General features: G+C 35.1%; 1 protein-coding gene across 2 annotated transcripts in view; it reads right to left on the bottom strand.

Moving 5' to 3' along the window:
* Window positions 1-27,364, bottom strand: part of DPYD (dihydropyrimidine dehydrogenase) — an 864,530-nt gene that overhangs the window by 320,551 nt on the left and 516,615 nt on the right. For both annotated transcript variants that reach the window (XM_047871842.1, XM_047871841.1), the window contains exon 14: window positions 22,086-22,250. In XM_047871842.1, the coding sequence (XP_047727798.1) occupies window positions 22,086-22,250 (165 nt within the window). The remainder of the gene's footprint in view (window positions 1-22,085; window positions 22,251-27,364) is intronic.

The raw sequence follows: 27,364 nt of genomic DNA, 5'->3' as shown, positions 1-27,364 counted from the left end.
CACTCTCACCGCTGTTGTTTAACATAGTGCTGGAAGTTCTAGCATCAGCGATCAGACAACAAAAGGAAATCAAAGGCATCAAAATTGGCAAATGTGAAGTTAAGCTTTCAATTTTTGCAGATGACATGATATTATGCATGGAAAATCCAATAGGTTCCATCAAAAGTCTGTTAGAACTGATACATGAATTTAGCAAAGTTCCAGGATACAAAATCAATGTACAGAAATCAGTTGCATTCTTATACACTAGTAACGAAGCAACAGAAAGACAAATAAAGACACTGATCCCATTCACAATTGCACCAAGAAGCATAAAATACCTAGGAGTAAATCTAACCAAAGATGTAAAAGATCTGTATGCTGAAAACTATAGAAAGCTTATGAAGGAAATTGAAGAAGATATAAAGAAATGGAAAAACATTCCACACTCATGGATTGGAAGAATAAATGTCAAAATGTCAATACTACCCAAAGCTATCTACACATTCAATGCAATCCCAATCAAAACTGCACCAGCATTCTTCTCAAAGCTAGAACAAGCAATCCTAAAATTCATATGGAACCACAAAAGACCCCGAATAGCCAGAGTAATTTTGAAGAAGACCAAAGCAGGAGGCATCACAATCCCAGACTTTAGCCTCTACTACAAAGCTGTAATCATCAAGACAGCATGGTATTGGCACAAAAACAGACACATAGACCAAGGGAATAGAATAGAAACCCCAGAACTAGACCCACAAACGTATGGCCAACTATTCTTTGACAAATCAGGAAAGAAGATCCAATGGAAAAAAGACAGCCTCTTTAACAATGGTGCTGGGAGAACTGGACAGCAACATGCAGAAGGTTGAAACTAGACCACTTTTTCACACCATTCACAAAAATAAACTCAAAATGGATAAAGGACCTGAATGTGAGATAGGAAACCATCAAAACGCTAGAGGAGAAAGCAGGAAAAGACCTCTCTGACCTCAGTTGTAGCAATTTCTTACTTGACACATCCCCAAAGGCAAGGGAATTAAAAGCAAAAATGAACTACTGGGACCTTATGAAGATAAAAAGCTTCTGCACAGCAAAGGAAACAACCAAAACCAATGGAATGGGAGAAGCATTTGCAAATGACATATCAGACAAAGGGCTAGTATCGAAAATCTATAAAGAGCTCACCAAACTCCACACCCGAAAAACAAATAATCCAGTGAAGAAATGGGCAGAAAACATGAATAGACACTTCTCTAAAGAAGACATCCGGATGGCCATCAGACACATGAAAAGATGCTCAACGTCGCTCCTCATCAGGGAAATACAAGTCAAAACCACACTCAGATATCACCTCACACCAGTCAGAGTGGCCAAAATGAACAAATCAGGAGACTACAGATGCTGGAGAGGATGTGGAGAAATGGGAACCCTCTTGCACTGTTGGTGGGAATGCAAACTGCTGCAGCCACCCTGGAAAACAGTGTGGTGGTTCCTCAAAAAATTAAAAATAGACCTACCCTATGACCCAGTAATAGCACTGCTAGGAATTTACCCAAGGGATACAGGAGTACTGTTGCATAGGGGCTCTTGTACCCCAATGTTTATAGCAGCACTCTCAACAATAGCCAAATTATGGAAAGAGCCTAAATGTCCATCAACAGATGAATGGATAAAGACATTGTGGTTTATATGCACAATGAAGTACTACGTGGCAATGAGAAAGAATGAAATATGGCCCTTTGTAGCAACATGTATGGAACTGGAGAGTGTGATGCTAAGTGAAATAAGCCATGCAGAGAAAGACAGATACCATATGGTTTCACTCTTATGTGGATCCTGAGAAACTTAACAGAAACCCATGGGGGAGGGGAAGAAAAAAAAAAGAGGTTAGAGTGGAAGAGAGCCAAAGCATAAGAGACTCTTAAAAACTGAGAACAAACTGAGGGTTGATGGGGGTGGGAGTGAGAGGAGGGTGGGTGATCGGTATTGAGAAGGGCACCTTTTGGGATGAGCACTGGGTGTTGTATAGAAACCAATTTGACAATAAATTTCATATATTGAAAAAAAACTATTAATCAGTGTAACATGATATACATCTTAGCAAATTTGAGTTTATGAAGACAATAAAACTGTACTAGGAGTATTATTAGAAAGATGAGTATACTTTATAATTTTTTATTACATATAATTTCATATTATATTTTACCTGATCAACTTGTATGCTTCCTAAATGTTTAGTAAATCAGTAATATATTGCTAAAATATCTTTAAGTAAGAAATAAAGTTAGCATAAATTCATCTGCATTAATCCTAAATAGAAAAAATATCTACCACAGTCTGTAATTTATTCCTTTTTTTCTTTTTATTCATCTTTCTTTTTTTTTCTTTTTTAGTCAGAAGGTATGATTAGGTAGATATTGTCACAGGTGACTGTGTTGTCTATTGGAGAGACTGAAAACTTTGGAGTTTGATTCCTAGCTTTGTCCCATTCTACCATTTTTATTTTGGGTGAGGTACTTTTTTGTTTTTAGGATTAGTTTCTACATTTGTAAAGTGAGGAAAATAATACCTCTTGTTTAAAATTGTGAAGAGCATTAGTGATCAAGTGTGTCTATTACTCAGCATAGCAAGTGGCACATGATGGATATTAACTAATGAATTTAGTCATCATTAATTATTATACCCTGGCTAATAGATATTTGCAACATATAATTCTAAAGGATGTGCACCTGGGCATTAATACTGTTCTCTTTAGTGTGTTATATTTGATGGGGGGAGAGGGAAAAAGAGAGGTTCGCAATTACCAAAAACATGTATTTAGAAAAAGAGGCATGGCATGCTTAATAAATGTGGACAAACTCAATGCTAATTTACGTAATTGGGACCAGTATCTCTGAGCTTCATTTTTTTCCTTAGTAGGCAAACCCCTTGAGCCACTTGATGCTTGATAATTAATAACTCAAAGATTTTTTGGCATTCAGTCCTTTTCAGAAGGTAGAAAAAGTGGAGCCTGGGGCTCTGAGAAAAAAGAAAGAGAAATGATACATAACTGAAAAAGCTTACAAGTTTGTGCCAGATAGTCTTGGGAGAGACAATATAAAACGGGGCTTAGAACTGACCCCTAGAAAAATTCATTTATTTATTTTTCCTAATAAATACTAATTGAGTCCCTACCATGCACTAGCTATAATTCTAGGAGGTTGAGATTCAGGAATAAATGAGAAAAAATTAAACATATCTACCTTTATACTCTAGAGAAGGAATACATTTCATGAGACAGGAGATCCTGTCTTTCTAGTTCAGTACTATGTTCTGAAAATAGTGTCCAATAGTTAGTACATATTGAAAAAATATATAGGTAGAATAAAATAAAAATAAAGAGATACTTTCAATAGTAGTGAGTATTATTGGGATTTGGGATGGGGACTACTTTCCACAAGTTGTTCAAGGAAGGCCACTGTAAGATGGCACCATTTGGGTTAATAATTTATGCTCAAATTTCTCTTTTATTTCTTTATAAGATTGAATTACATCAATGCCAGAGCATTTGAAATTATCACACACATCTCAACTACTGTGATACGTTTGTTTTGTTTTGTTTTAGTTTGGGTAACTTCTATTACTCTGTCTTTCAACCTCACGGATTCTTCCCTCTGCTATATTCAGTCTCCTGCAAGCCTATCCCATTAATTCTTTATTTCTAACACAGTATTCTTCATTTATTTCCATTGGGATCTTTTTAAATACTTTACAACTCTCTGATAAAATTCTACATCTTTTCATGAATGTTTTTCCACTGGATTTTTTTTTCACATTCATTACGGTAATTTTAAAGTAATTCCAATTTTATCTCTGGATCTGCTTCTACTGACAACTTGAACGAAAACTCTCTTGACACTGGGTCACGTTTTTTCTTCTCATGTCATAATTTTTTATTGTATTCCAGATAGTTTGTATAAAGGAATAGTAGAGACTTACATAAATAATAATTACCCCCAGACAATGATACACCTTTTCTATTATGAGGTTGATAATGTAGGAAGGAGACTGAGTTAATGAAGTGTGTTGTTGAGTCTGGGCTTTGTTGTGGTTATACTTAGATTCAGCTTCCCATTGGCTTCAAATGTTTTGATGGCTGAAACAGAACTTTTCTGGGGCACCTGGGTGGCTCAGTCGGTTAAGCATCTGACTTCACCCCAGGTCATGATCTCAGGGTTTGTGAGTTCGAGCCCTGCATCAGGCTCTGTGCTGACAGCTTGGAGCCTGGAGCCTCTTTAGGATTCTGTGTCTCCCTCTCTCTCTGCCCCTCCTCTGCTCACACTCTGTCTCTGTCTCTCTTTCTATAAATAAACATTAAAAAAAATAATAATACATAGGTAGATAGATAGATATAGTAGAAAGATAGATGATAGATAGATAGATAGATAGATAGATAGATAGATAGATAGATAGAGCTTTTCTCTTCAGGAGGACTTGGGAATTGGGCCCCAGAAAGACTCCAGTCTCTGTATTATGATTAGGCCAGCCACCAACTTCCTAAACCATGGGATATCTTTTGCTGCTTATAGACCGGCTGCTAGCTTTTTGTGCTGCTAGGGAATTTCTTTGCTCTGTTGTCCTCTGTGCTAGCTTTCTGTGCTTCAGAATATCTTTCTGATGAGCTTCCCTTCCTCAAACCTTCAAAAGAGCCACTGCAGTACAACTGGCAAAGGCCTAGAATGCTTTGCAGCCCAAGCATTCAGCATGGTGCTGCCCTATAATGGGAGATGGTTGTGCTTCCCTTGGAGAGGATCTCTCTCAGGCTGCCTCAGCCCCTATCTGGTAGGCTCCTCAATGAAATAACATGGGAAAGAGTTGGTTGCTAAAGGCTGACAAGGTCTGTGTCTGGGTTCCTTGTATTCTCACCTATCAGACCACTCCAAACACATCTATTAAATATTCTTTAAAACTTTCCTACTTTGTCTATGATCACTTCCCTTCCCTCTCACCATTCCTGCAGGGAGCAAAGCAGTCATGTGTTTCTTCTCTCCTAAAAGGAGCTTATCTTTTACTTTCTGGAATTTAGTTCATTTAGGTTAATTTGTATCCTCAGATATCTGGTAGGTTTTTAAAAGCCCGATTTTGCAGTTTATTGGACTTGTTCTGATTGTTAGGGTAGGAGTGGTGATTTCTCTGGTTTTCTACATGTGAGGAGAAGCAGAAGTCCTGCCTGAATTTCAAAGTAACCATCAACCATATTGCAACGATCCTGGCTGAGTCTGAGTTGGGAAGGTTTTGGAAGGTGTTAAGCAGAGACAAAGGCAACACATCTGAGTCAAAATATGACATAAAACCCTGCAGTTAAATAGTAGGTATGAAAGTATATGAAATGTGAAGTATTTCATGCACAATTACAGTCTAGGTAATGATAAGAATTATTGTTATGTAGTGTTATATGTCATTGTTTGTGTTAATTTCCACCCTATTTCCAACAATTAATTAAAAAACTGATCACACACATAGCTTTTCCTATCTGTAAATGTGCTCACTTCCTATATTAAGGCACCATTCTCCATACCTTGTAACCCAACAGCCACAACTAAATTTACAATTTAAACTAAATCAAACAGAAACACTGATAATTTTAATATTGGGCGTTTAAAGGACACATTATGAAGAAATTAAAATGCAAAAGGCAGCACAAAGTTAAATTAAATTATTTATTATGGAAAGATTAGTCAATCTAGTTATTTCCCTAAATTTTGCATGAATAAAATATGACACAAAATTTCCTTTTGGGTGATCAGTATATAGATCAGAAACTCCCCAAAGAAGCTGTATTAATAAAGTTAACTCATTCCTTATTAATGCTCCAGGCATTTTAACAACATGCAAAGTGAAATATCCACCTCAAAAATGACTTTAATGGTAAGTTATTTCTTTGCTTCATGTACACAATGGATAATTAGTTCAGGAGAAAAATCTCAAAGGAAGAAAAAATAGCCAACTGTGAAATTCACAAATACTTTTCTTGGATTGGGTACAAATGCTATTCAGGCCGATACCAGGGATGCATAAATTCTTTCTATCCTATTTACAATCCAGTCTTGATTAGTTAGGAGCTCATTTTCCAGTTTGTGAATTATCTAGGTCTTTGATTCTTCTCTTCCCTCTGGCTGATTACCTTTCCTATTTCTCTGCTCATTAGCACCTCCACTAGAAGGGGATGAAAACCCAGGTGAAAAGAAAAAGTGAATCACACATGAGCATTTTTAAGTACTCTGAAGCTTGACTTTTTTAAAAAAAATAATTTTCCTATTGTAAATGTATGTCAGATGTTCTGTTATCAATTTAAAACTCTACCACTTATAGTCTGAAACAAAATTCCTCGAGAAATTACTTCTCTTCATCTGGCTATCAGAATCTAGTATAAAATGAGGATGATATTCATACCTTCCTTTCAAAGTCATTCTGAGATCAACTCAGAGAAATAGAAATTTGTGTCCTATAAATAGCTATACAAAAGTTATTATGTTTTGAATTCCTAAAATCCCTTTTTCAATTCTTGCTTCTTGTATTTCCCTTAAGATTTGGGGCTTGCCTAGGGAAAAGGCTCATTGCCAAAAGATGTTTTTCTTTTTCTTTTTCTTCTGTTCTTTTTTTTTAACCTTCCCTTTTAACTCTAACATGATTATGAAATGTACTCTTGATATAAAACTAGAAGATACTGGTAAAAATATCATTGTATCCTTATTGATGAAATCCATTGATTGGTTCTTCACCAGCTGCTATTGAAATGGATAACCACAAGTTGCCTATATAAATATATATCCCTAGTAAAATGGCGCTCATTCTAATGTATATTTTCATAACTTTAGTTCATAAAATGAAGACAAATCCCACAGAATACAATTTTCAGTAATTTGGAGGGTTCATTGTACATATTTATTCTATCAAAGTTTACCTCATTTGTGATATTTTAAAAATGGTTTCCCTGGTGATTAAGTTAGTTGTCCAAGGCCTCTGTGACTATTCTCCTTTTATATGGTTTACAGTTAATTAGATCTTATTTGTGGGTCTCAGATACAACCTTAAATTCTGCTTAAATGGAATCAATTATCCAAACATAAATAATGGTTACAAAAATAAAAACAGTCATTAAAGTACAGTATACAAACCTTTAAAAACAAAACTAAATTAGTGTGTGTGTGTGTGTGTGTGTGTGTGTGTGAGCGCATGTGTGTGTGTTTGAACTATCTTAAAGAATAAAGAATACTTTCAAGTAAATGTCTACAAGACCTAAGGGGAAAATATGAAAATAGTTCCTTGTGAATAATAAACCTCTAGAATATGCCTTGTAGGGTACACTGTAAAAGAATAAGATGCCTAGTGGTAAAAAAAAGAAGCTGGGGGGGAAATGTTGTCTATGAGTAAGCTCCCATCTGCCCAAAAGTCAACTAGGATAAGTAGTTTATAACAAAGCAAATGAAAAAACAATTGTAGTATCTTATATTAAATAAAAACCTTTATATTACCTTCTATTTTTAAGCTCTCATAAAACAGTTGTGCTTTTTTTCTGTTTTTAAATGGACCCTTTAAGTTAAAAACAGACATATTTCAGAGACTTACAGGGATGGGTGGAGGGGAAGTAGAAGGTTTTACCCTATCCTTTCTCTTTCCTGGTTTCCCAAGTATTTTAAAAGAAGAATGCATCAGAGTTTTCTCCACAAAAACATTATATTGACTGATGAAAGATTACTAAATTGATATTAAGAAAGTAAGTGAACCCACTGAACAGAACTCTTCACCTATCTGAGTATGGACTTGGTTTAATTTTATGGTTATATAGCAAACATATACAATTTATAAATTGTTCCCATTGCCTCTCTAATGAACAAGTCATACTAATAAGAGCCTAATTCAATGCACCATCACCATCCCCAGGGTCTCTTTCAACATGGTTCAGTGTGTTCCCTGCCATACTTCCAAATGGAGAAGACAGTATTGTTATCCAAAAGGCAGCCTGACAACTTACAAAGTAAAGGGGAGTTTGAGAAAAAAGTATGTTGTAGACAATTAATGCCTATATATTGTGACTATTTAAAAAGCTTTGATAAATTTTATTATCCCACAAAACAACAGCTTAAAAATCAATGCAATATTTCTTTTTTTTCTTAATATGATATAAGGTCACTTTTAGCCTGTTAATTCCTGTGATTCAATATCAAAGTGAATGTGACCAAAATGCGAGACACTTTTGTAAAGGGTAATAATTGACTGAGCTCTGGCAATGGGGTAGAGATTGAAGCTCTCAGTGACAAGGGTTTAGCCATTCAGCCAAACCTGGAATTAATTTCCAGGACACATTCCATGAAAAGTGCCATATAATTTTAAACTGAACCTATTTTTTAAACAGATTTATTGAAGTATAATTTTATATATGATATATATATATATTCTATATAGGTTATATTATTTGTGCTATATTCTGTATAATTATATGCTATATATACATAAATTATGTGTTATATATGTATAATTCATTATATGTTATATAAAGTATAACAAAATATTGTACACATTTAAAGCATACGATTTTATGAGATTTAACATGTGTATGCATACTGGTTTTTTAAAAATTTTTTTGACATTTTTATTTATTTTTGAGAGAAAGAGAAAGAGAGAGAGAGCATGTAAGCAGGGAAGGGGCAGAGAGAGAGGGAGACACAGAATCTGAAGTAGGCTCCAGGCTCTGAGCTGTCAGCACAGAGCTTGATGTGGGGCTCGAACCCATGAATTGTGAGATCATGACCTGAGCTGAAATTGGACGCTTAACCAACTGAGCCACGTAGGCACCCCATCATATGTATGTACTTTGAAACCATCATCACAATCAAGATAATGAACATGTTTATTATGTTTATTCATGCCTCAGGTATAGGAGTTCCTGTACCTCCAAATCCTTGCTAACATTTGGTATGATCAGTCTTTTAAATTTTAGACATTCTAATAGGTGTATATCTCATTATGATTTTAATTTGCATTTCTATAATGACTAATGATGTTGAGCACATTTTCATGTGCTTATTTATCATTCATAATCTTTTTTGTTGAAGTACCTGCTCAAGGGGTGTCTTGGTGGCTCAGTCAGTTAAGCCTCTGACTTCAGCTCAGGTCAAGATCTCACGGTCCGTGAGTTCGAGCCCTGCGTCCAGCTCTGGCCTGATGGCTCAGAGCCTGGAGGGTGCTTCCGATTCTGTGTCTCCCTCTCTCTCTGCCCCTTCCCCATTCATGCTCTGTCTCTCTCTGTCTCAAAAATAAATAAAACTTTAAAAATAATTTGAAGTATCTGCTCAAATTTTTTTGGTCAAAGTGCAGAGGGTTGTTTGTTTTTTTACTGTTGGGTTTTGAAAGTTCTTTAAATATCGTGGATACAAAAAAATATTCTGGATATAAGCACTTCAACAGATATGTGATTTGTAAATATTTTCTTACATTCTGGTTTGTATTTTCACTTTCTTAACAATAGGTTTAGAAGTGCAAAACTTTCTAATTTGGGTAAATCACATCATTTTTTTTTCTTTGAAGCACCGTGCTTTTGGTATATATTTAAGAAATATTTGCCTAACCTAAGATCACAAGAACTTTCACCTATGTTTTCTTTAAGAAGTTTTATAGTTTTAGGTTTTTCATTTAGGTCTATGACTATTTTGAATTAATTTTTATATATCATGTCAGATATGAGTGAAAACTTACTTTTTTGAATATGGATACCAATTTTACTAGCATCATTTGTTATATATTGTTATATTTTGTCCACTGAATTTCTTTTTTGCAACTTTGACAAAGTCAGTTGTTCACACAACTGACGTGTGAGTTGTTTTCGGGCTTGCTATCCTCCTTTAATCTATTGGTATATTTATCTTTATGCCAGTATCTTGATTCTTGCAATTTTAAAATAAGCCTTGAAATCAGAAAGTGTTAGACTTCTAAATTGGTTCTTTTTGAATGATTTTGGCTACTGTAAGTCCTTTGCACTTACACAGGGATTTCAGAATCAGCTTGTCAAATTGTACCAAAAAAAGTAATGCTAACATTTTGATTACGACTGCATTTTATCTTTACACCAGTATGGGGACACTTGACATCTTAACAATGCTAACTCTTCCAATCATTGTAGAGCCCCTCATTTATTTAGGTCTTCTTTAATTTCTATTAGCAGGATTTTGTAGTTTTCAGGATGCATGTCTTTCACATCTTTGTCAGATTTATCCCAATTTCATGTGTTTGCTGCTTAATTTTAATACAATATGATATATTTACTTCAGTTTCCAGTTGTCTATTGCCAGAATATAAAAAGTATAATTGACTTTTATAAGTTGATCTTGTATCTTGCAACTTTGCTAATAAATTCATTTATTATTTAAAAAAAATTTTTAGTATTTATTTTTGAAGGAAAGAGAGACAGAGTGTGAGCAGGGGAAGGGCAAAGAGAGAGGGAGACACAGGCTCCAGGCTCCGAGCTGTCAGCACAGACCCAGACACGTGGCTCAAACTCACATACCGTGAGATCATGACCCAGGCGCCCCTAACCTCATTTATTATTTAAAGTAGAATTTTGAGGGGCGCCTGGGTGGCGCAGTCGGTTAAGCGTCCGACTTCAGCCAGGTCACGATCTCGCGGTCCGTGAGTTCGAGCCCCGCATAAGGCTCTGGGCTGATGGCTCGGAGTCTGGAGCCTGTTTCCGATTCTGTGTCTCCCTCTCTCTCTGCCCCTCTCCCGTTCATGCTCTGTCTCTCTCTGTCCCCAAAAAATAAATAAACGTTGAAAAAAAAAATTTAAAAAAAGAAATAAAAAAAAAAAAAATAAAGTAGAATTTTGACAGGCCATGACCAGGATTAGGTGAATTAAGCAATCTCCAGAGGTGCATAATTTAAGGGATTACAAGAAAAGTTGGTAATGAAGATAAACACTATTTTAATGCAATATTTTAAGAAATAAAATATGAAAACAACAACCTATAAGGTAGCTTCCTGGTTTTGTAAATAAAGTGGTTTTTATTGGTACATTTAATCATATTTTCTACATAAACAATCATATCCTCTGTGAATAAAGTTTCACTTTTTCCTTTGAAATCTGCATATCTCTTTGTTGTTGTCACTCTTTTATTTAAACAAACTCTAGCAGAAATGTGGAATAGAAGTGGAGAGAGCAGATATCCTTACCTTATTTCTCTTGGGAAGAAAATATTCAGTCTTTCACCATTAACTAGGATGTTAGCTGTAGGTTTTTGTTTGTTTTGTTTAATGGTTCTCACCAGGTTAAGGAATTACCTCTCTATTCTTAGTTTGCTGAAATTTCTTTTAAATTAAAAACAGATATTTGGATTTCTTCAAATGTTTTTGTTTGGTTTATGGAGATAATTATATAATTTATGTTGTTCTCATTGTTATTATTTAGTTTGTAATTTATGTGAATTACAATATTCTCAAATGTTAAACCTACTTAGAATTCTTGGGATAAACCTCATTCGGTCATGATGAGGTCATTATATTCTTTATATATTATTGAATTCTATTTGTTAAAATTTGTTTAGAACTTTTGCATCTATGTTCATGAAGGACAATGGTCTATACTCTTCTTTTCTTGTCCTGTCCTTGTCTAGTTGTAATAAGGTGTTGGCACCATTGATTTAGTTGGGAAGTATTCCCCCTGTTTTACTTTTCTGAAAGTGTGTGTGTAGAACTGGCATTATTCTTTCTTTCTTTTTTTTTTTAACTAACAATCAATTTATTAAAAAGGTCGATTTAAGCATCTGCTATGGTGACTTCCACCTCAACTCCTGGCTCAATACTGATGGAAGTAATCTGTCTAACAATCTCAGAAGGACTGTGCAAATCAATGAGTAGATCGTTGATTCTCATCTTTAAAACGATCCCAAGTCTTAGAACCTTTACCACAAGGAGTTTTCTTGTAGTGATTCTCAGTCTTGGCAGGCATCCGAAATGGTCCTTTCACTTTGAGATTCTTTTCCTTTGTGCCTCTGATCAAGTCAGCACATACATTCTCCAAAGATTTCACGTTGCGGCTGGTTAGAGTAATTCTAATCTGGTGAATGGCCACCTCTGATTCCACGGGTGTCTTCGGGCCATGGCTTCCTGACTGACTTATTCCTCAGCAAGAGAGAACAGCAGTGAGTTGGGAGCAGGGGCAGAGCCTGCAAAGCTCCACTCTAGCTGTGACCATGTCTTCCTCAAAGAGCTGGAATCATTCTTTCTTAAAGGGTCGGTGGAATCTACTCAGGAAGCCATCTGGGTCTGTAGTTTTCTTCATGGAAATGTTTTGGCCTATAAATTCAATTTCTTTAACATTATTTCTTCTTGACTAAGCTTTGATAGTTTTTGTCTTTCAAAAGATCTGTCCAGTTTATTTGCATAAAATCGTTTATAACATTCTATAATTTTTCCTTTAATATCCGTAGAATCTGCAGTGGTGCTACTTCTTTCATTCCCTATATTGATAATTTGTGTTTCTTGTCTCCTTTTTTCTTCAGTCTGTCTGTTTGGTTAATTTTGGCTGTCTTCTTAAGGAATCAGCTTTACTTTCCTTGATATTCTCTATTTTGAGAGAGAATACTGTTTTCTAACTTACCAATATCCTCCACTGATCTTCATTATATCCCTTATTTGAGTTTAGTTTATTCTTCTTTTTCTACATACCTTGAATGAACTGAATTCTTTAAAATTATTGATACTTCTTTTGTGGCACAGAATATGGTCTATTTTAATAAATGTTATGGACATATTTGAAAAGATAGTGTATTCTGTTACCATTGGATGGCATGTCCTATTAATGTCAGTCAGATAGGTTGATAGCATTTTTCAAATTTTGAATGACCTCCCTTCATTGTTTTATTAATGATTTATAGGTAGGTATAGAAATAAACTGTGATTCTGAGTTTTTCTATTGCTCCTTGCTGTTCTGTTAGTTTTTGCTTCATGTTATCTGAAAATTTTGTTACTAGGTGCATAAACTTAAGGATTGCTATTACCTGTGGATGAACTGACCATTTCATTATAATAAAATGCTCCCTTTTTGTCCCTGGCAATATTCTTTGCTTTGACATCTACTTTGTTTTTTTCATTAATATTATAAGATTTTATTTGATTAGAGTTAGCATGGTACATCTTTTTCCATTGCTTCAATTTTCTCCTTTTTGTGTCTTTATATTTAAAATTATTTTTCTTGTAAGCAATATATACACAGTAGAGTCATGCTTTTTCATCCAATCCGAAAATCTCTGCCTTTTAATTGGGAATGTTTCAACCATTTACATTTCATATGATTATTGATATGGTTAGGTTTTACTCTATCATCTTACTACATGGTTTCTATTTGTGTCATCTCTTCTTTAGTACGTTTCTCTTTTTCTGCCTTCTTTTGGTTTAAGTACTCTGTATGATTCTATTTTATAACTCTACTGTTGCTTTTTAGCTATAATTCAGATGCATCATTTTATTAGTTGTTTAGAGCTTCAATTGTACATAGTTATCACAGTCTACCTTCAAGTGATACAAAACTTTACATAATTTGTTAGAAGCTTACATTAGTATAATTCATTTTATTCCTCACAACTCTTGTACTTTATTGTCATTTTACCTTTATATATTTTATAAACCACACAGTCTTATATTTTTGTTTAAACAAACAATTCTCTTCTAAAATGAATTAAATAAGAAGAAACAAAATCATATATTTACGTATGTAGTTACAAATCCTGGTATTCTTCCTTTCTTTGTGTAGACCCATATTTCAACCTAGCAGCATTTTACATTCTGTCTAAAACAGTTTTTAAACATTTCTTGTGGTGCTGATCTCCTGATGATGATTTTATTTTGGCTTTTTGTGTTTGAAAAAGTATTTATTTCACCTGTATTTTTGAAAGATATATTGTTGAATTTTGAAATCTACATTAACAGTTGTTGACCTTTTATTTTCTTTCAGCACTTGAAAGTTGTTGTCTTCTAGCGTGCATTGTTTCTGACAACAAATCAAAACAGTGACTTTTATATTTGTTCTTCTGTAAAGAATATGCTTTTTTCTCTGATTTCAAAATTGTTTCTTTATCATTGGCTCAACTAATTTAATTATGATGTACTCCTTGGTATAATTTTCTTCATGTTTCTTATGCCTGGAGTTCAAGTTTCTTGTTTTTTACTTGTTTGTTTGTTTTGCAGGTGGAAAGGCTTACAGTTTTATGCAAAACTGGGAATTGGAGCCATTTTGTTTCTTCAAACTTTGAAAACTCCAGTATATATCAGGCCACATGAAGTTGTCCCTAGCTCACAAATGGTATATTTACTCCCCACTCTCCAACCACCCCCCATGCATTTTAATTTGAATAGTTTTTATTGCTACTATCTTCAAGGTGACTAATCATTTCTTCTGCAGTGCCTAATACGGTGTTATTAGTTACCAGTGTATTTTTCATCTTATTCATTGTAGTTTTCATTCTGGAAGTCTGATTGCATTTTTTGTTTTGTTTTGATTTTTATTTTTAAAATTTTTTTTAATGTTTACTTATTTTTGAGAGAGAGCAGTGGGGGGGAGGGGCAGAGAGAGAGGGAAATACAGAATCCAAAGCAAGCTCCAGGCTCCAAGCTATCAGCACAGAGCTGACAAGGGGCTCAAATCCACAAACTGTGAGGTCATGACCTGAGCTGAAGTTGGATGCTTAACCGACTGAGCCACCCAGGTGTCCCACATGATAGGTAATTTTTAGTTGAATGCCAGACACTGTGAATTTTATCTTATTTGGTCCTAGATATTTTTGTATACCTATATTCTTGAGGTTTGTTCTGAGTTGCAGGTTACTTGGAAATATTTTGATCCTTTCAGATCTGGCTTTTAAGGGTTGTTGGGCATGACTAAAGCAGTGCTAAGCCTATGGCTAATTGTGAATCATGGGGTTTTCCAGTCTGGCTGGCAGGAAGAGTCATTATTCCCAGATCCTTTTAAGAATTGAGTACTAGTTCCTCTAATCCATTCAGAAAGTTCTTTCTGCAGTCTCTTGTAATTTACTCACATGCATGAGCTGATGTACTCTGTTGAACACTCAAGAGGGACCTTCTGCAGGTCGCTGGAGTACTCTCATGCAGCTCTCTGCTTTCTGGTGTTCTATCTTGTGAATTCTAGCCACCTTGGTTTCTCTGGACTTTCAGCTTTGTCTCCACAACTCAGAGAGACTTCTGGGTTCTTCTCCCTGTAATGTGGCCTGGAAACATTCTAGAGCATTGGCAGAGCTCATTCCTTTGTTTTCCATCTCTCAGTGACCACTATCTTTATCGACTGTTGTTCCAGGTCTTAAACACTGCTGTTTCATATATTTTATACCTTATTTTATGTTGCTGTTTCAGGTGGGATGGTAAATCCAGTCCCCATTACTCCATCTAAACTGTAGCTAATGTTTTCTTTTAAGGAACTAGGAATATCCTATTCAAAAAAAAAAAAAAATACTTGGCTACATGAAGCCAGAAACTAATCACAGAACTATGAGCTTCATTATGCATTCTGATTCATTTTGGCTACTCTTGTTTGTAGAATTAAACACATTTTAATTTTTCTCTTTCTATGCTGATACTAATAACTGCCATTATTTAAGTCTTGTTTTAATTGGAAACTAAGTCAAAAGAATGAGTGATATTAAAGCACAGAAGTATAACAAATAAAACACTGAATAAAGATCAGAAGACTTTACATTCTATATTACATATAATAAATTCAAGATTATAAGTATCACTAAAAAGCATATTTAGTGAGCTAGTTTTTAATTTTTTAGTTGGTAATTATTTCTAAAATAGTGACTTGTATATGCACTGTTAGTTCACAAATGCTTTGCAAATCAACTGGCAATATACTTCAAGAGCTATAAATAGGCTGTTACCTTTGACTTGCCAAATCCCCCTCTCAGAATATTTCATGAAAACTAATTATTACTTTACGAAGGAATAAAAGCTAAATGCATAAAGGTATCCTATGCAATATTATTTATAGTGGTGAAAAACTTCAATGTGCCAAACAAGATACATATAATATCTCATTTAATCTTTACAACAACCTCTGGGAATAGTTCTTGTTATCACACAGATGAGGAAGCAGACTCTGAGAGCATCAATAAACAGCAAGTCAGAGTTGATGCTGAGATTCAAATCTATTCTGACTTTAAACCTCATACCATTAGCTCTTAGACTCTATCAACTCTAGAAAGTGAAAACAGAGATTTGTTAGGATAACTGGACATGGACTGTTTTACATCAATCCACCCTAACTTTTTAAATTTCCACTATTATTATGATTAATTTTTATTTTATTTGTTTGTACACTAGATAGATCTTTTAAAAAATAAATAAAGTAATGTCAGCAGATAACCGTCCTGGATTTTAGTAAAGGAGGGAGGTTGGGAAGTATCTATATTCTCGAGAATTCATGAACGATGTTAGAAAATCACTACTTAAGCTCTGGTGTAAAGAAAGAAGGAGTTTCCTGGGGATATACTAGACTTCCCTTCAATATTTGCTCCAGCAGTTTCCTAATTTATTTAAAATAAATCAACATGGGAATGTGTAGAAATTGACAGAAACAGAGAATTGACAAGCTCAAAAAATTCCAGAGGGAACAAAGAAGGAATCCCTCCAGTGCAGGGATGCTTACATTTCTGTTGGTGAATATCCTTTTCAGAACATGAGGGAGAAAGAGCAAAGGTGATGTTTATGCTTTATAAGCTCTGTATTAAGAAAGCAATGGTTTAATAAAAAATGAAAGCAAAAGTTAACAACCCTATACTGGTCATCATTGGCCTGAAACATATATATTGTAGTTTTATCTGTTACCAAATTTTATTCTTCTAAACAGATTGAGAGGGGATAACAAAATCCCCATATTTCTAATGAGTAAGACTTAGTTATAAATAATCCAAAGAAAATAAAGCCTGCTTCTGCTGAGTCAGCCTTTGTGGTGCCTATAGGAAGACTGCAGCAGTTATGGGGTGATGAATACACACTGAATAAGCAGTAAGCATCCTCCTTGCTTAGAGGACACCTAGATCTGACTCAATCCCTTGACTCCCTATTTTCAAATACAGAACTTAAGATGGGACCAGGTAACAGTTCAAACCAAGGTCCACATTGAGTCACCGACATTGTTCTCTAAAGTCAGCTATAAAATGTCTTGAGCTGGGACTAATGACAAAATAATGGTTGGCTGATGACAGACTTCTTTCTTTGTCTAATAAAAAGATTTTGCTTTCCTTTTTGAGAGTCTGTGGTTAAGAGAGCTCAATATAATTGACCTATCTGAGTGGGTGGGTAAAGGATAACTGAAATGACATATTACTCTTAATTCCTCAGATTCTTTAGTGCCAAGTGAAATACCTCTTCAAGGTGTAATGGAAAGATTTCCAGCCCCAATGACTTCACTTACTAGCCGTGTGACACAGTGCCCTGTGCAATGCCATATTTATAAAAGTCAGTCTCCTCATCTATAAAATGAGGAAAAATTCTGCTTCACAGATAGATAAAGCCCTAAGTACAGGCCCTGGCACATATAAAAGGCTCTTGAGCTCTGATACAGGACTTTTATAAATATGTAATGATATATGTCAATGGTCATGAATGATACTGGTTTTATATGCAGTAGGATTAATTGATGAACTTTATAAAAATTATGTACACACACCACATACATATATACATATGTATACACACACACATACACACACACACACACACACACACACACACTCACACAAATGGATATTCACTGTATCCATCCCAGAATTTCTGAAATGACTAAACTAGGACAGAGCCTAACCATAAATACCTTTTCTGAAGTTCCACAAGAGATTCTAATATGCAACCAGAGCTGAGAAGCACTGGGCAAAGGTTCTTAATCTGAGGTCCATAGAATTCTTGATAGGATACAGGAAATTCGTGAACTAGGATGGAGAAAAACTTAGACCTTTATTTTTATTTTCTTTATTTTCACTAACCTCCTGCTGTAATTTAGCATTTCCTCAGGAATGCAACAAACCATAGTAGGGCTATTGATAACCTGGGACTTTGCACCAACAGAAGCCATAGAAAATCACCTTAAAGTTGCTTCAGATATCTCAAGGTGTCACTGATGGTCACCATTATGTTAAAATTCCAGTAGTTACTACATCTACCACTAGATTGTGTTTTAGTGACTTATTAAAGAGTAACGTGCATTACTATACTGTATTTGTAAAAATATATTGAGCATTCATTTTCATACAATAGGAATCCTTTGCAAACTGTTGAATTGGGTTTTACGCATTCAAAAACATTCTGAAGAAAGGCTGTTAGGCTTTGGTAGGGTGTGTAAGGAGTCCAGGGCACACACACGGGGTTCAGAATTCTGTATTTAGAGGATAATTGGTCAGGAAAGCACTTTCAGGAATGCTGATGAAGAGCAACTTGTTTGGAGTCATTTTGAACTTAATGTGTGCAATGCTGATTTCTCAGTAATGAACTGAGGAAGGGTTTCAGTAGAATGAGGTGTATTGTAATTGAAGTATATTTACATATCAATTGTTCTTCCTTTATTAATTTCTCTAACAAAGCCATCACTCCCTTTTCTATCTTCACCAGCTAATTCGCTGCTGAATCCCTATCTTTTGCCTAACTCTTACTTTAGCTGCCACAAATGATAGAAAATGTCAGTCTTTGTTTGCTAATTCAGTGCATTCAGACAAAATGCAGCATGTATTTTTTTTGGTTAAAAAAAATTGCGAAGCTTAAAATATATGGTTTCTAAGGCTTTTGCAGTGAGAATGAAAGGATTCACTTAAAATTGATTTCTGTAAGCCCTAATTATACAGTACATTTCATAATAAGCATTGCAAAATCTCAGCTTAGGAACAAAAAAAAACTCTTAGTAATAAACTGTCACTACAATCATCAGTGTGCCAAATTTAATTCACAGATAAATAAAAAGAAACCTTGAAAGCCGGGCAGAAGTCTAGTATAAAGTGTAGGCTTTGGTATAACTCTGTGCTAGTTAAGGAACAAGCCTTTACAATATATTTCAGGGGTCTCAATGCCTTTCTAGTCAAGGTGTTCTTCCAGCTGTCTCCTCCAGTTCATGGTCAACTGGTGTCTACTCTCTCTGGAAAGAGAGATACTAGCTGCTGCTGCTATCAGCTGACCTACATCCCTTCTCCACAACCCCCAGGACAATTTCTTTTTCAGAAAAGTTACCCCTTGCTTAGAAGCTGCCACACTGGGTTGAATTACCCGATCCCTGTCATCAAAGGTGGCAGCCACGCACTTGAGAATGATGTGGGAAAACTCCAGTGAGAGTGATAATTAAACTTGGAAAATGAAGGGTCACCTTCTTTCGTTCAGCTCATTGGGTTTGGCATCAGAGTAATTCCAAAACAGTGGGGGATATTCTACTCGCAGCATGGCAATATCTAGGTGCAACACATTATTTCTCTGGGTTCAAATGGGAATGCCATTTTAATTGTATTTAAAATGTTATCGTTGATATGGAGGATAAAAGTGTTAGAAATTAGTTCTAAGGATATAGAAAAAGAATAATGAGTATAATCTCAATGGCGAAAGAATTAGAAACAAGAAAAGCATGCATTGTTTTCTCAGAAGGAAAAAGCATATAGGAGGAGAAAACTGTTTCCAGGGAAGTTTTGAAAAGAACATTTAAATGTGCTTCTTCTTTCTACTTGACTGTGGAATCACAAAGCAAGAGTTTCATCTCAGCTTTCTCGTCTACTTACTGTCATTTCTTGGAGGCTACTGTATAATATCTCACTCCTGCCCAAAAGGGAGTAGAGTTTGAGACAAGCCAATGGCAGGAGTTCTCTTCCAGGAAAAGGGATTTTTTTTCAGATACTATGGCTTATCTAAATACTATAGAAGCAATATCTGGAGAAATTATATTTCATCCTCTTATGTTGCATTAAAAAGTAATACTGAAATTTTAAAGGCCTGAAATGATACTGCACTTTGTGCACTAGGGAACACTATAATTAGACAGGAGCACAGATGCTAAAAGCAAGTTTCAAGTTCAAATTCTGGTTTCACCATGTAGAATAGTCCCCCTTTATCTATGAGGGATACATTTCAAGACCTCCAGTGGTTACCTGAAACCATGGATAGCACTGAACCCTTTATAAACCATGCTTTTTCCTATATATACATACCTATGATAAAGTTTAGTTTATAAATTAGGCACAATAAGAAATTAGCAACAAAAGCTAAGAATAAAATAGAACAGTTATAACAACACACTGTAATAAAAGTTATGTGCATATGGCCTCTCTCTCTCTCTCTCAATATTGTACTGTATTCACTCTCCTTCTCATGATGATGTGAGATGATAAAATGCCTATGTGATGAGATAAAGTGAGGTGAATAACATAAGCACTGTGACAAAGCTTAAAGCAACTACTGACCTTCCAACATCAGAAGGAGGATTATCTGCTTTCAGACTGGGTTGACTCCTGGTAACTAAAACCAGGGAAACTGAAAGGGGAACCAAGGAATAGCTGTGCAACCCTGGGCATGTAATGTTACTTCTTTGTTTCCTATCAGTTTCCTCTCTGTGAAATGGGGAAAGTAATAGTACCTATCTTATAAGATTATTTAAAGATTGAGTGTTAAAATACATAAGGCATTTATAACAATACCAACCACAGTTTAATATTATAAGAGCTCACACTTATTATTTTTGCTATTATTTTACGGTTGTTCAGTACCTAGTATAATACTTAAAACCTGTAGATGGTGTTTAAAAATACATTAATAATTCTTCTTATACTTGACCCACTTTTTGTCCCTGTCTTTCTGAGAAAAGCTTCCCACAAGATTTTGGCCCTTTAAAAAACAAATAGCTCAACATAATTGTTTACTAGAGTTAATTGCATAATGTGAACATAGAGTATTTGCAACATCAATTTCAGAAAGTGAAAAATTCCTAAAGAACAGAATCTACAGATATCATATGGGTATTGATAGTTCCCTTTATATATGAAGGTTTGACTTGAGGATGATTAATTTTATTCTATGTGTATATATTTTGTTTCAAGGTAAGAGAGCTTTGAACCAATTAGAATACTCTAAAACAACAACAACTTAATGGGTTAGGCAAGAGAATGAAATAGAAAGTCCCTTTATAAGATTTTCGAATTTATCAGTTTGTGGGAAAACATCCACAAATTTCATTAGATTTTAAAATATCTATCATTAGAGTACTTAAAACATTCCAATTCGTCTTTGAATCTTTTCTACAACACAAAGACACACATTGTCCAAACCTCAACTTCCATTCATCACCAGCTCTGAGACAGAAAATGATGGGGGGTGGGGAGCAGAAAATTTTGTGTGTGTGTGTGTGTGTGTGTGTGTGTATGTGTGTGTTGTGTATATGCATATGTGTATCAGAGTGATGAGGGGAAAAAAAATAAATGAATTAAGAACAACTCTAACCATCTACTGAAGAGAAAATACTACCTATAGGTTAAAACACTACTGGCGACATATAAAAATCCATAAAGAAATGAAATATATGTAATCTTTGTGCACAGTACTTTTAAAGAAAGGGCTTTACAAAAGATAGTGACTCATTTAGTATAAAGGTATTAAAATTATTTGGTAAATTATTTCCCACTGAAAAAACATAAATAAACTATATAAGAAGATATTCTGCTTCTGCCTCAGGTTTATATTTAAAATGATTTATAGCCTGCAATTTCTTCCTAAGGTCATCACCTTAATAAATACTAGCTACATACAGTGAAAACCAAGTCAATAAAATGAGGATTTCATTTCTCTTCCTCTGCTTATGTAGATACTTCTTCCATCTGCATGGCACCCATTTATAACAAAGCCTCACATTGTGTGGGTTTTTATGAGTTCTTGAGCTTTTCTTTCTTTTTTATCTTTCTATGCATCAGCAAAGCAACTGGCAGATTCTTTAATAAAATATATTATACACATTAATATTTATAAGCCTATGAATTGGATGTTTAGATAAACATTCACCAACTTATGCCAATTCTTTTGTTTTAGACGTTAAATCACACTTACATTGTCTGGAAAGTCAGCTTTTAGTTCGGTGACACTTTGACACCAATATGCAGCCGTTTTTTCACTGATGAGCTCAATATTCAGGAAGGAGCTTTGTCCAGGGCCATACATGGGGCCAGAGGTAGTCCCCCGGATGATTCTAGGCGAAACATTTGTCACGATGTCCTGATAAAAGAGTAAAGATATTGGGTCTCCTTTTGACCAAGAAAAACTACAATCTTTATTCGATGCTCATTTCTATATGACAATATTTTACCAAGTCCTTTCTCACATTTTTAGAGAAGAATTTTAAAAATATATTTTAAATTACATGTGAATATAAACTACTTCCAAATGAAAGAGTAAACAAAGTATTTGTCAGCTTTATTTAAATTACTTTCTGTAATTGTAAGGTTAGCATCTTAAAAAATATGTAAATTCATTTTATTGGTTTTGGGCATACATATTTTAATTTGTTTGCAATTAAATAATAAATAAAAACCTGATAAGTAAAATGTAAGAATATTGGTTCAGTTTAGTTAATCCAAATACCTTCAATGACATTTTAATTCCAATAAAAGCTAATGTTTTGTAAAGAAAAAAAACCACTATTTTTCTTAAAAAGCAATTCCAATGTAAATCAGCCAGGGAGTACATATTAGTACCACTGGCTCATCAAACTTTAACACATATTCTAACAAACTAACTGGGTCAACCTACCTATAGAATTCTACCTATAAATTCACATTCAATGAGAATTCAGTTCTTCCAAGACTGAAATGAGGATATCAATAACTTCCTGATAACTATAAACAGTAAACAGTCAAATTAACTTGCTTGTTAAGTGTAATTAACAATGTACAACTGCTTCTAAAGCTGTATTAACAAAGAAGAGTAACATTCTTACATTACTAAAAACTAAAAAGAAACAAAGAAGAAAAATGTTTCTTTAGCCAACTTCCAATTAAAATTAATTTTGAGTAAAGGTCATTTAGTTAAGGATTTATCAGAATTAGTCATTTAAGTACCCCTCCTCACCATCTTGTCACTTTTAGTGAGATAACATGAACCCCCATTAGTATATAGCAATTAAGGTCAATTTACATATTTTAATTAAGAACCACCCCATATAAAACAATTAGCGTAATAGGCATACTAACTGGATTTCATAACATTTGGACGTTTTTCCAACTAGATAGACAGGAAACCTTAATTAGCATTAATTAGTGCTGATCTGCATATGTTTGATAAGGCATACCCTTGCCACAAAAGATTATTTATTCCTGAATCTGCCAAATGCTACAGTTGCAGAGGATAAAAGGACTTTTCTTCACATTGCATGTTAATTTCTGGTAATTTACATTCACTTTTACATTCGAATTAGTATATTATAAAATAAATGGTATAAATGTTACAATAAGCCTCCTTAAATATGTACATTTTTACTTATAGGAATCCTGCCAGTTAATGTTTTACTAATTAAGCCATTCCACTTCTATTGTAATTATGGGCAACACCACCAGCCTTACTTTGATTTGCCATTGTGAAACAGTGTTCCACAATCTTATAATGGGTAAAATGACAATTCAAGTCACTCCAGAATGCTCAGGTTTAATGGGTCAAATTTCTGTCTTGGCAAAGGCTTAAATGTATGCTCTACATCCCTGCAGGTGGCTTCTGTGCAGCTTACCCAGGTAGGTAACTCAAGTGCTGCCATGGTCTGAGAACACGATGCTAGGAATGTTTCTATCAAATAAGGCTTATTTTCTTCTATTTTTAAAAAAATTTTGTTTAAGGTTTATTTATTTTTGAGACAGAGACAGAGCATGAATGGAGGAGGGTCAGAGAGAGAGGGAGACACAGAATCCAAAGCAGGCTTCAGGCTCTGAGCTGTCCACACAGAGCCCGACGCGGGGCTCGAACTCACGGACCCTGAGATCATGACCTGAGCTGAAGTCAGACACTTAACTGACGGAGCCACCCAGGTGCCCCAGGCTTATTTTCTTCTATATTCCAACTTTCTTCTATATTCCAACTTTAAGCCTTGAAGTGTTCATTTCCTCTGCTCTACTCCCTAGTCTAAAAGACTTTCACCTAGATAAATCCAATCTAGGCCACAGGTTTTGACCTATATAAAACTTGGCCAAGGAAGTGAATACAGTCCTTACTCAGTTCACCAGCTCATGTGCCCTGGCACTGAAGAGTCCCACAAATGAAGGGGCACCTATTTAAAGGACCACTTTATAATTTAGCAGCACCTCCTGCTTATTCAACAAAACTGATTAATGTTAGCAGCATCCCTCTTCCTATCCATTCTTCAGGTCTTAACTTAGACTTCAGTCCCTTTGAGAAACCTTTCCATGTCTCCAACATCATCAAGTCTTAATAAGCTGCTCTGACTTATGCCACCATAGCAATATATCCTTCCCCAATTGGCATTCTTAACATCCTGTAGTGTAACTGTCTATATTCTTGTCTGAACCTTTCACTAGAGTATAAGGATTGGAAAAGAAACTATCTCATTTGCTAACACATGTGCAGCTTCTAGCCTGGCCTTTAACAGGTGCTCAAATAGTGTTTTTTGAAGAAGCCTAAAGCAAAACCCTAGATACTAGAATGGGTCTTGTCCTGAGGCAGGGGAAGGATAGAGGATTTACTGCTGGCCTTATTCTGTTGCTGAACAGACATTATATTCAAATTTCAGGTACTGGTTCTTTGCTTTAGATCCTTTCCTACTAGTCTGTTACTCTAGAATTGGGGACTTTCCTTGCTTCCCCTGATATCTCAGCGACCCCTGAATACAGCTCCCTGTCCCCAACTACAGTTGGTAACACTGTGCTTGACACAGATTGCCCACCTCTCCCCATCTCAGCCTACTGCAGAGCCTCAGTGACAGGAAGCATATTTCAACTTCCTCACACTGTAGCTTTTAAGATCTCCTGGATTGTTGGCTCTAACTTCCTGGGTTTATCTGATCTCAAGGATCCAAATACAATGGTTTTATTCAGATACAATCTGACTCTAAGGCTTTCTGGGTCAGGTGGATATGAATTCCTAAACTGGTCATTGGCTACTAGAGGATTTCTTGGCTGATGAATGTATTACGATCTTAACCAACTATAGTTGCTTCTTGTGTCTGTGCCCTAGGCTGGGACCACATCTTCATAGTATGTTTAGGCTTTTTTTTTATATCATAAAATAAAGAAGACACAGCATAGAAGAATTGCACCTATACTGAGTAAGGAAAACCGCAATGGTCCAGTAATTCTAAGCCATATACTATTTTACAGTAACCCGCCTAATAACAATTAGGCCAACAACCCACAGTGGCCAAATGGTCAAATTAACAAGATTTAAATGGAGGACAGTCAGGGGTGTCTGGGTGGCTTAGTCAGCTAAGGGTCCGACTTTGGCTCAGGTCATGCTCTCACAGATTTGTGAGTTCAAGTCCAGTGTCTGACTCTGTGTTGACAGCTCAGAGCCTGGAGCCTGTTTCATTTTCTGTGTCTCCCTCTCTCTCTGCTCCTCCCCCACTCATGCTCTGTCTCTCTATCACTCAAGAATAAACATTAAAAAAATTTTTTTAATAAAAAATAAATAGAGGACAGTCAAGCAAATGCTCCATTCTTAAAATGCCCCACTTCAGTGCTAACTTAAAACCTAAAATTCTGACATTAGAGATTTTTCTTTTGAATACTGTGAGTTAAATTTATTTTTAATGTTGGAGGTGTTTTATTTTTCTCTTTTATAATCTGGTATTAAACTCTAAATATACCATGGGAGAATTATCAATGATCTCTTTAACCAAGATCAAACAGTAAGTGCAAGCAAATCAGAGGGAAATTTTATCTACTTCATAATCAGGGTTGCTAATTCCTTTATGTTGATTTATGACAGGCAGTGTTTCTCTGAACAGGTTAGTGTTCTCTTTCTTCAACTCAAGCCAAGAAAAAAGATCCTTAACAACTGCCCAAATTGCATATGCCTAATGTGTAGAGCTTGTCAACTATCAGTGAGTCAACTGTTGCCATTGTAGCAATTTAAAAATTCAGTGTATTCCAAATTCAGTGAAAGTGCCGAGATTCCAAGATTGTCACCCAGTGATAAATTGGCAATAGAAGTTTTATTCTAGGTTTTCTTTCCCAAATTCATTCATATTTGCTATTATTACCTTATCAAAAAAAAAAAAACCCTTCTCAACTAACTTAAGACTTCTTGGAATTGTTAACTGAAAGGTGAATGAAAACTTGGATACAACCAATTACCCTTGGTTATATGATTATAGAGTTAAAGCTTCAATAATTGGGCAATAGCTTACTAAAGCTTTTGACCTGGGAATACTAGAATTTGAGCATGATTTCATAAGATAATATTTTGCTTTAATATTTAATAGCTAAATTATATTAGCATTGCTTAAGAAATTAATATAACAAACATATTCAGAATATTTAGAACAAACAAGCTTATTCTCTATAACAAAGAAGAGGAATTACCATAGTTCTAGTCTTCAGTGCATTAACAATATACTGATTTTTTAAAATTGATGTTTATAGATAAGAAAATGTTAGGTGATATCGCTGCTTTGTGTGATATTGTAACTACCATTATATAATCGAATGTTAGTGACCCCTTAACATTTGAAGTGATGCTAGTGATTTTTCAGCATTAGTAAAGAGATTTAAATGGTAAACAGGCTGATTATATTTGCTTGTTTAAGTTCATTTACTTGACCTCTCTTATCCTAAAGAAAAAAAAAAACTACAGTGTTTCCATGGTTACCACTGGATCAAGATAGTCACTATGGCCTCAATGAACAGAAAAAGAAACTTTGCAGAGATGTCTTGTTAAGAGGCTAGGAAAAGAAACAGGGTCCAAAAAAGTTGAATTAAAATGAAAAATAAAATTTGCAGAATGAACCAGAGCTACTCTACCACAACAGATTAATTTAGAAATCTGTTGAGGGGCGCCTGGGTGGCGCAGTCGGTTAAGCGTCCGACTTCAGCCAGGTCACGATCTCGCGGTTCGTGAGTTCGAGCCCCGCGTCAGGCTCTGGGCTGATGGCTCAGAGCCTGGAGCCTGTTTCCGATTCTGTGTCTCCCTCTCTCTCTGCCCCTCCCCCGTTCATGCTCTGTCTCTCTCTGTCCCAAAAATAAATAAACGTTGAAAAAAAAAATTAAAAAAAAAAAAAAAGAAATCTGTTGAGTGAAAAGAGCAAGCTGTGGAAAAATATATAGAATATGATACCTAAAACAAAACAAAAAATATAACATACTGTTTAGTGAAACACACTTATGTGACCA

Source organism: Prionailurus viverrinus, chromosome C1, assembly GCF_022837055.1.
Source record: "Prionailurus viverrinus isolate Anna chromosome C1, UM_Priviv_1.0, whole genome shotgun sequence".
NCBI lineage: Eukaryota > Metazoa > Chordata > Mammalia > Carnivora > Felidae > Prionailurus > Prionailurus viverrinus.
The sequence above is the reverse complement of the archived record's forward strand: the minus strand, read 5'-3'. Positions and strand labels throughout refer to the sequence as shown.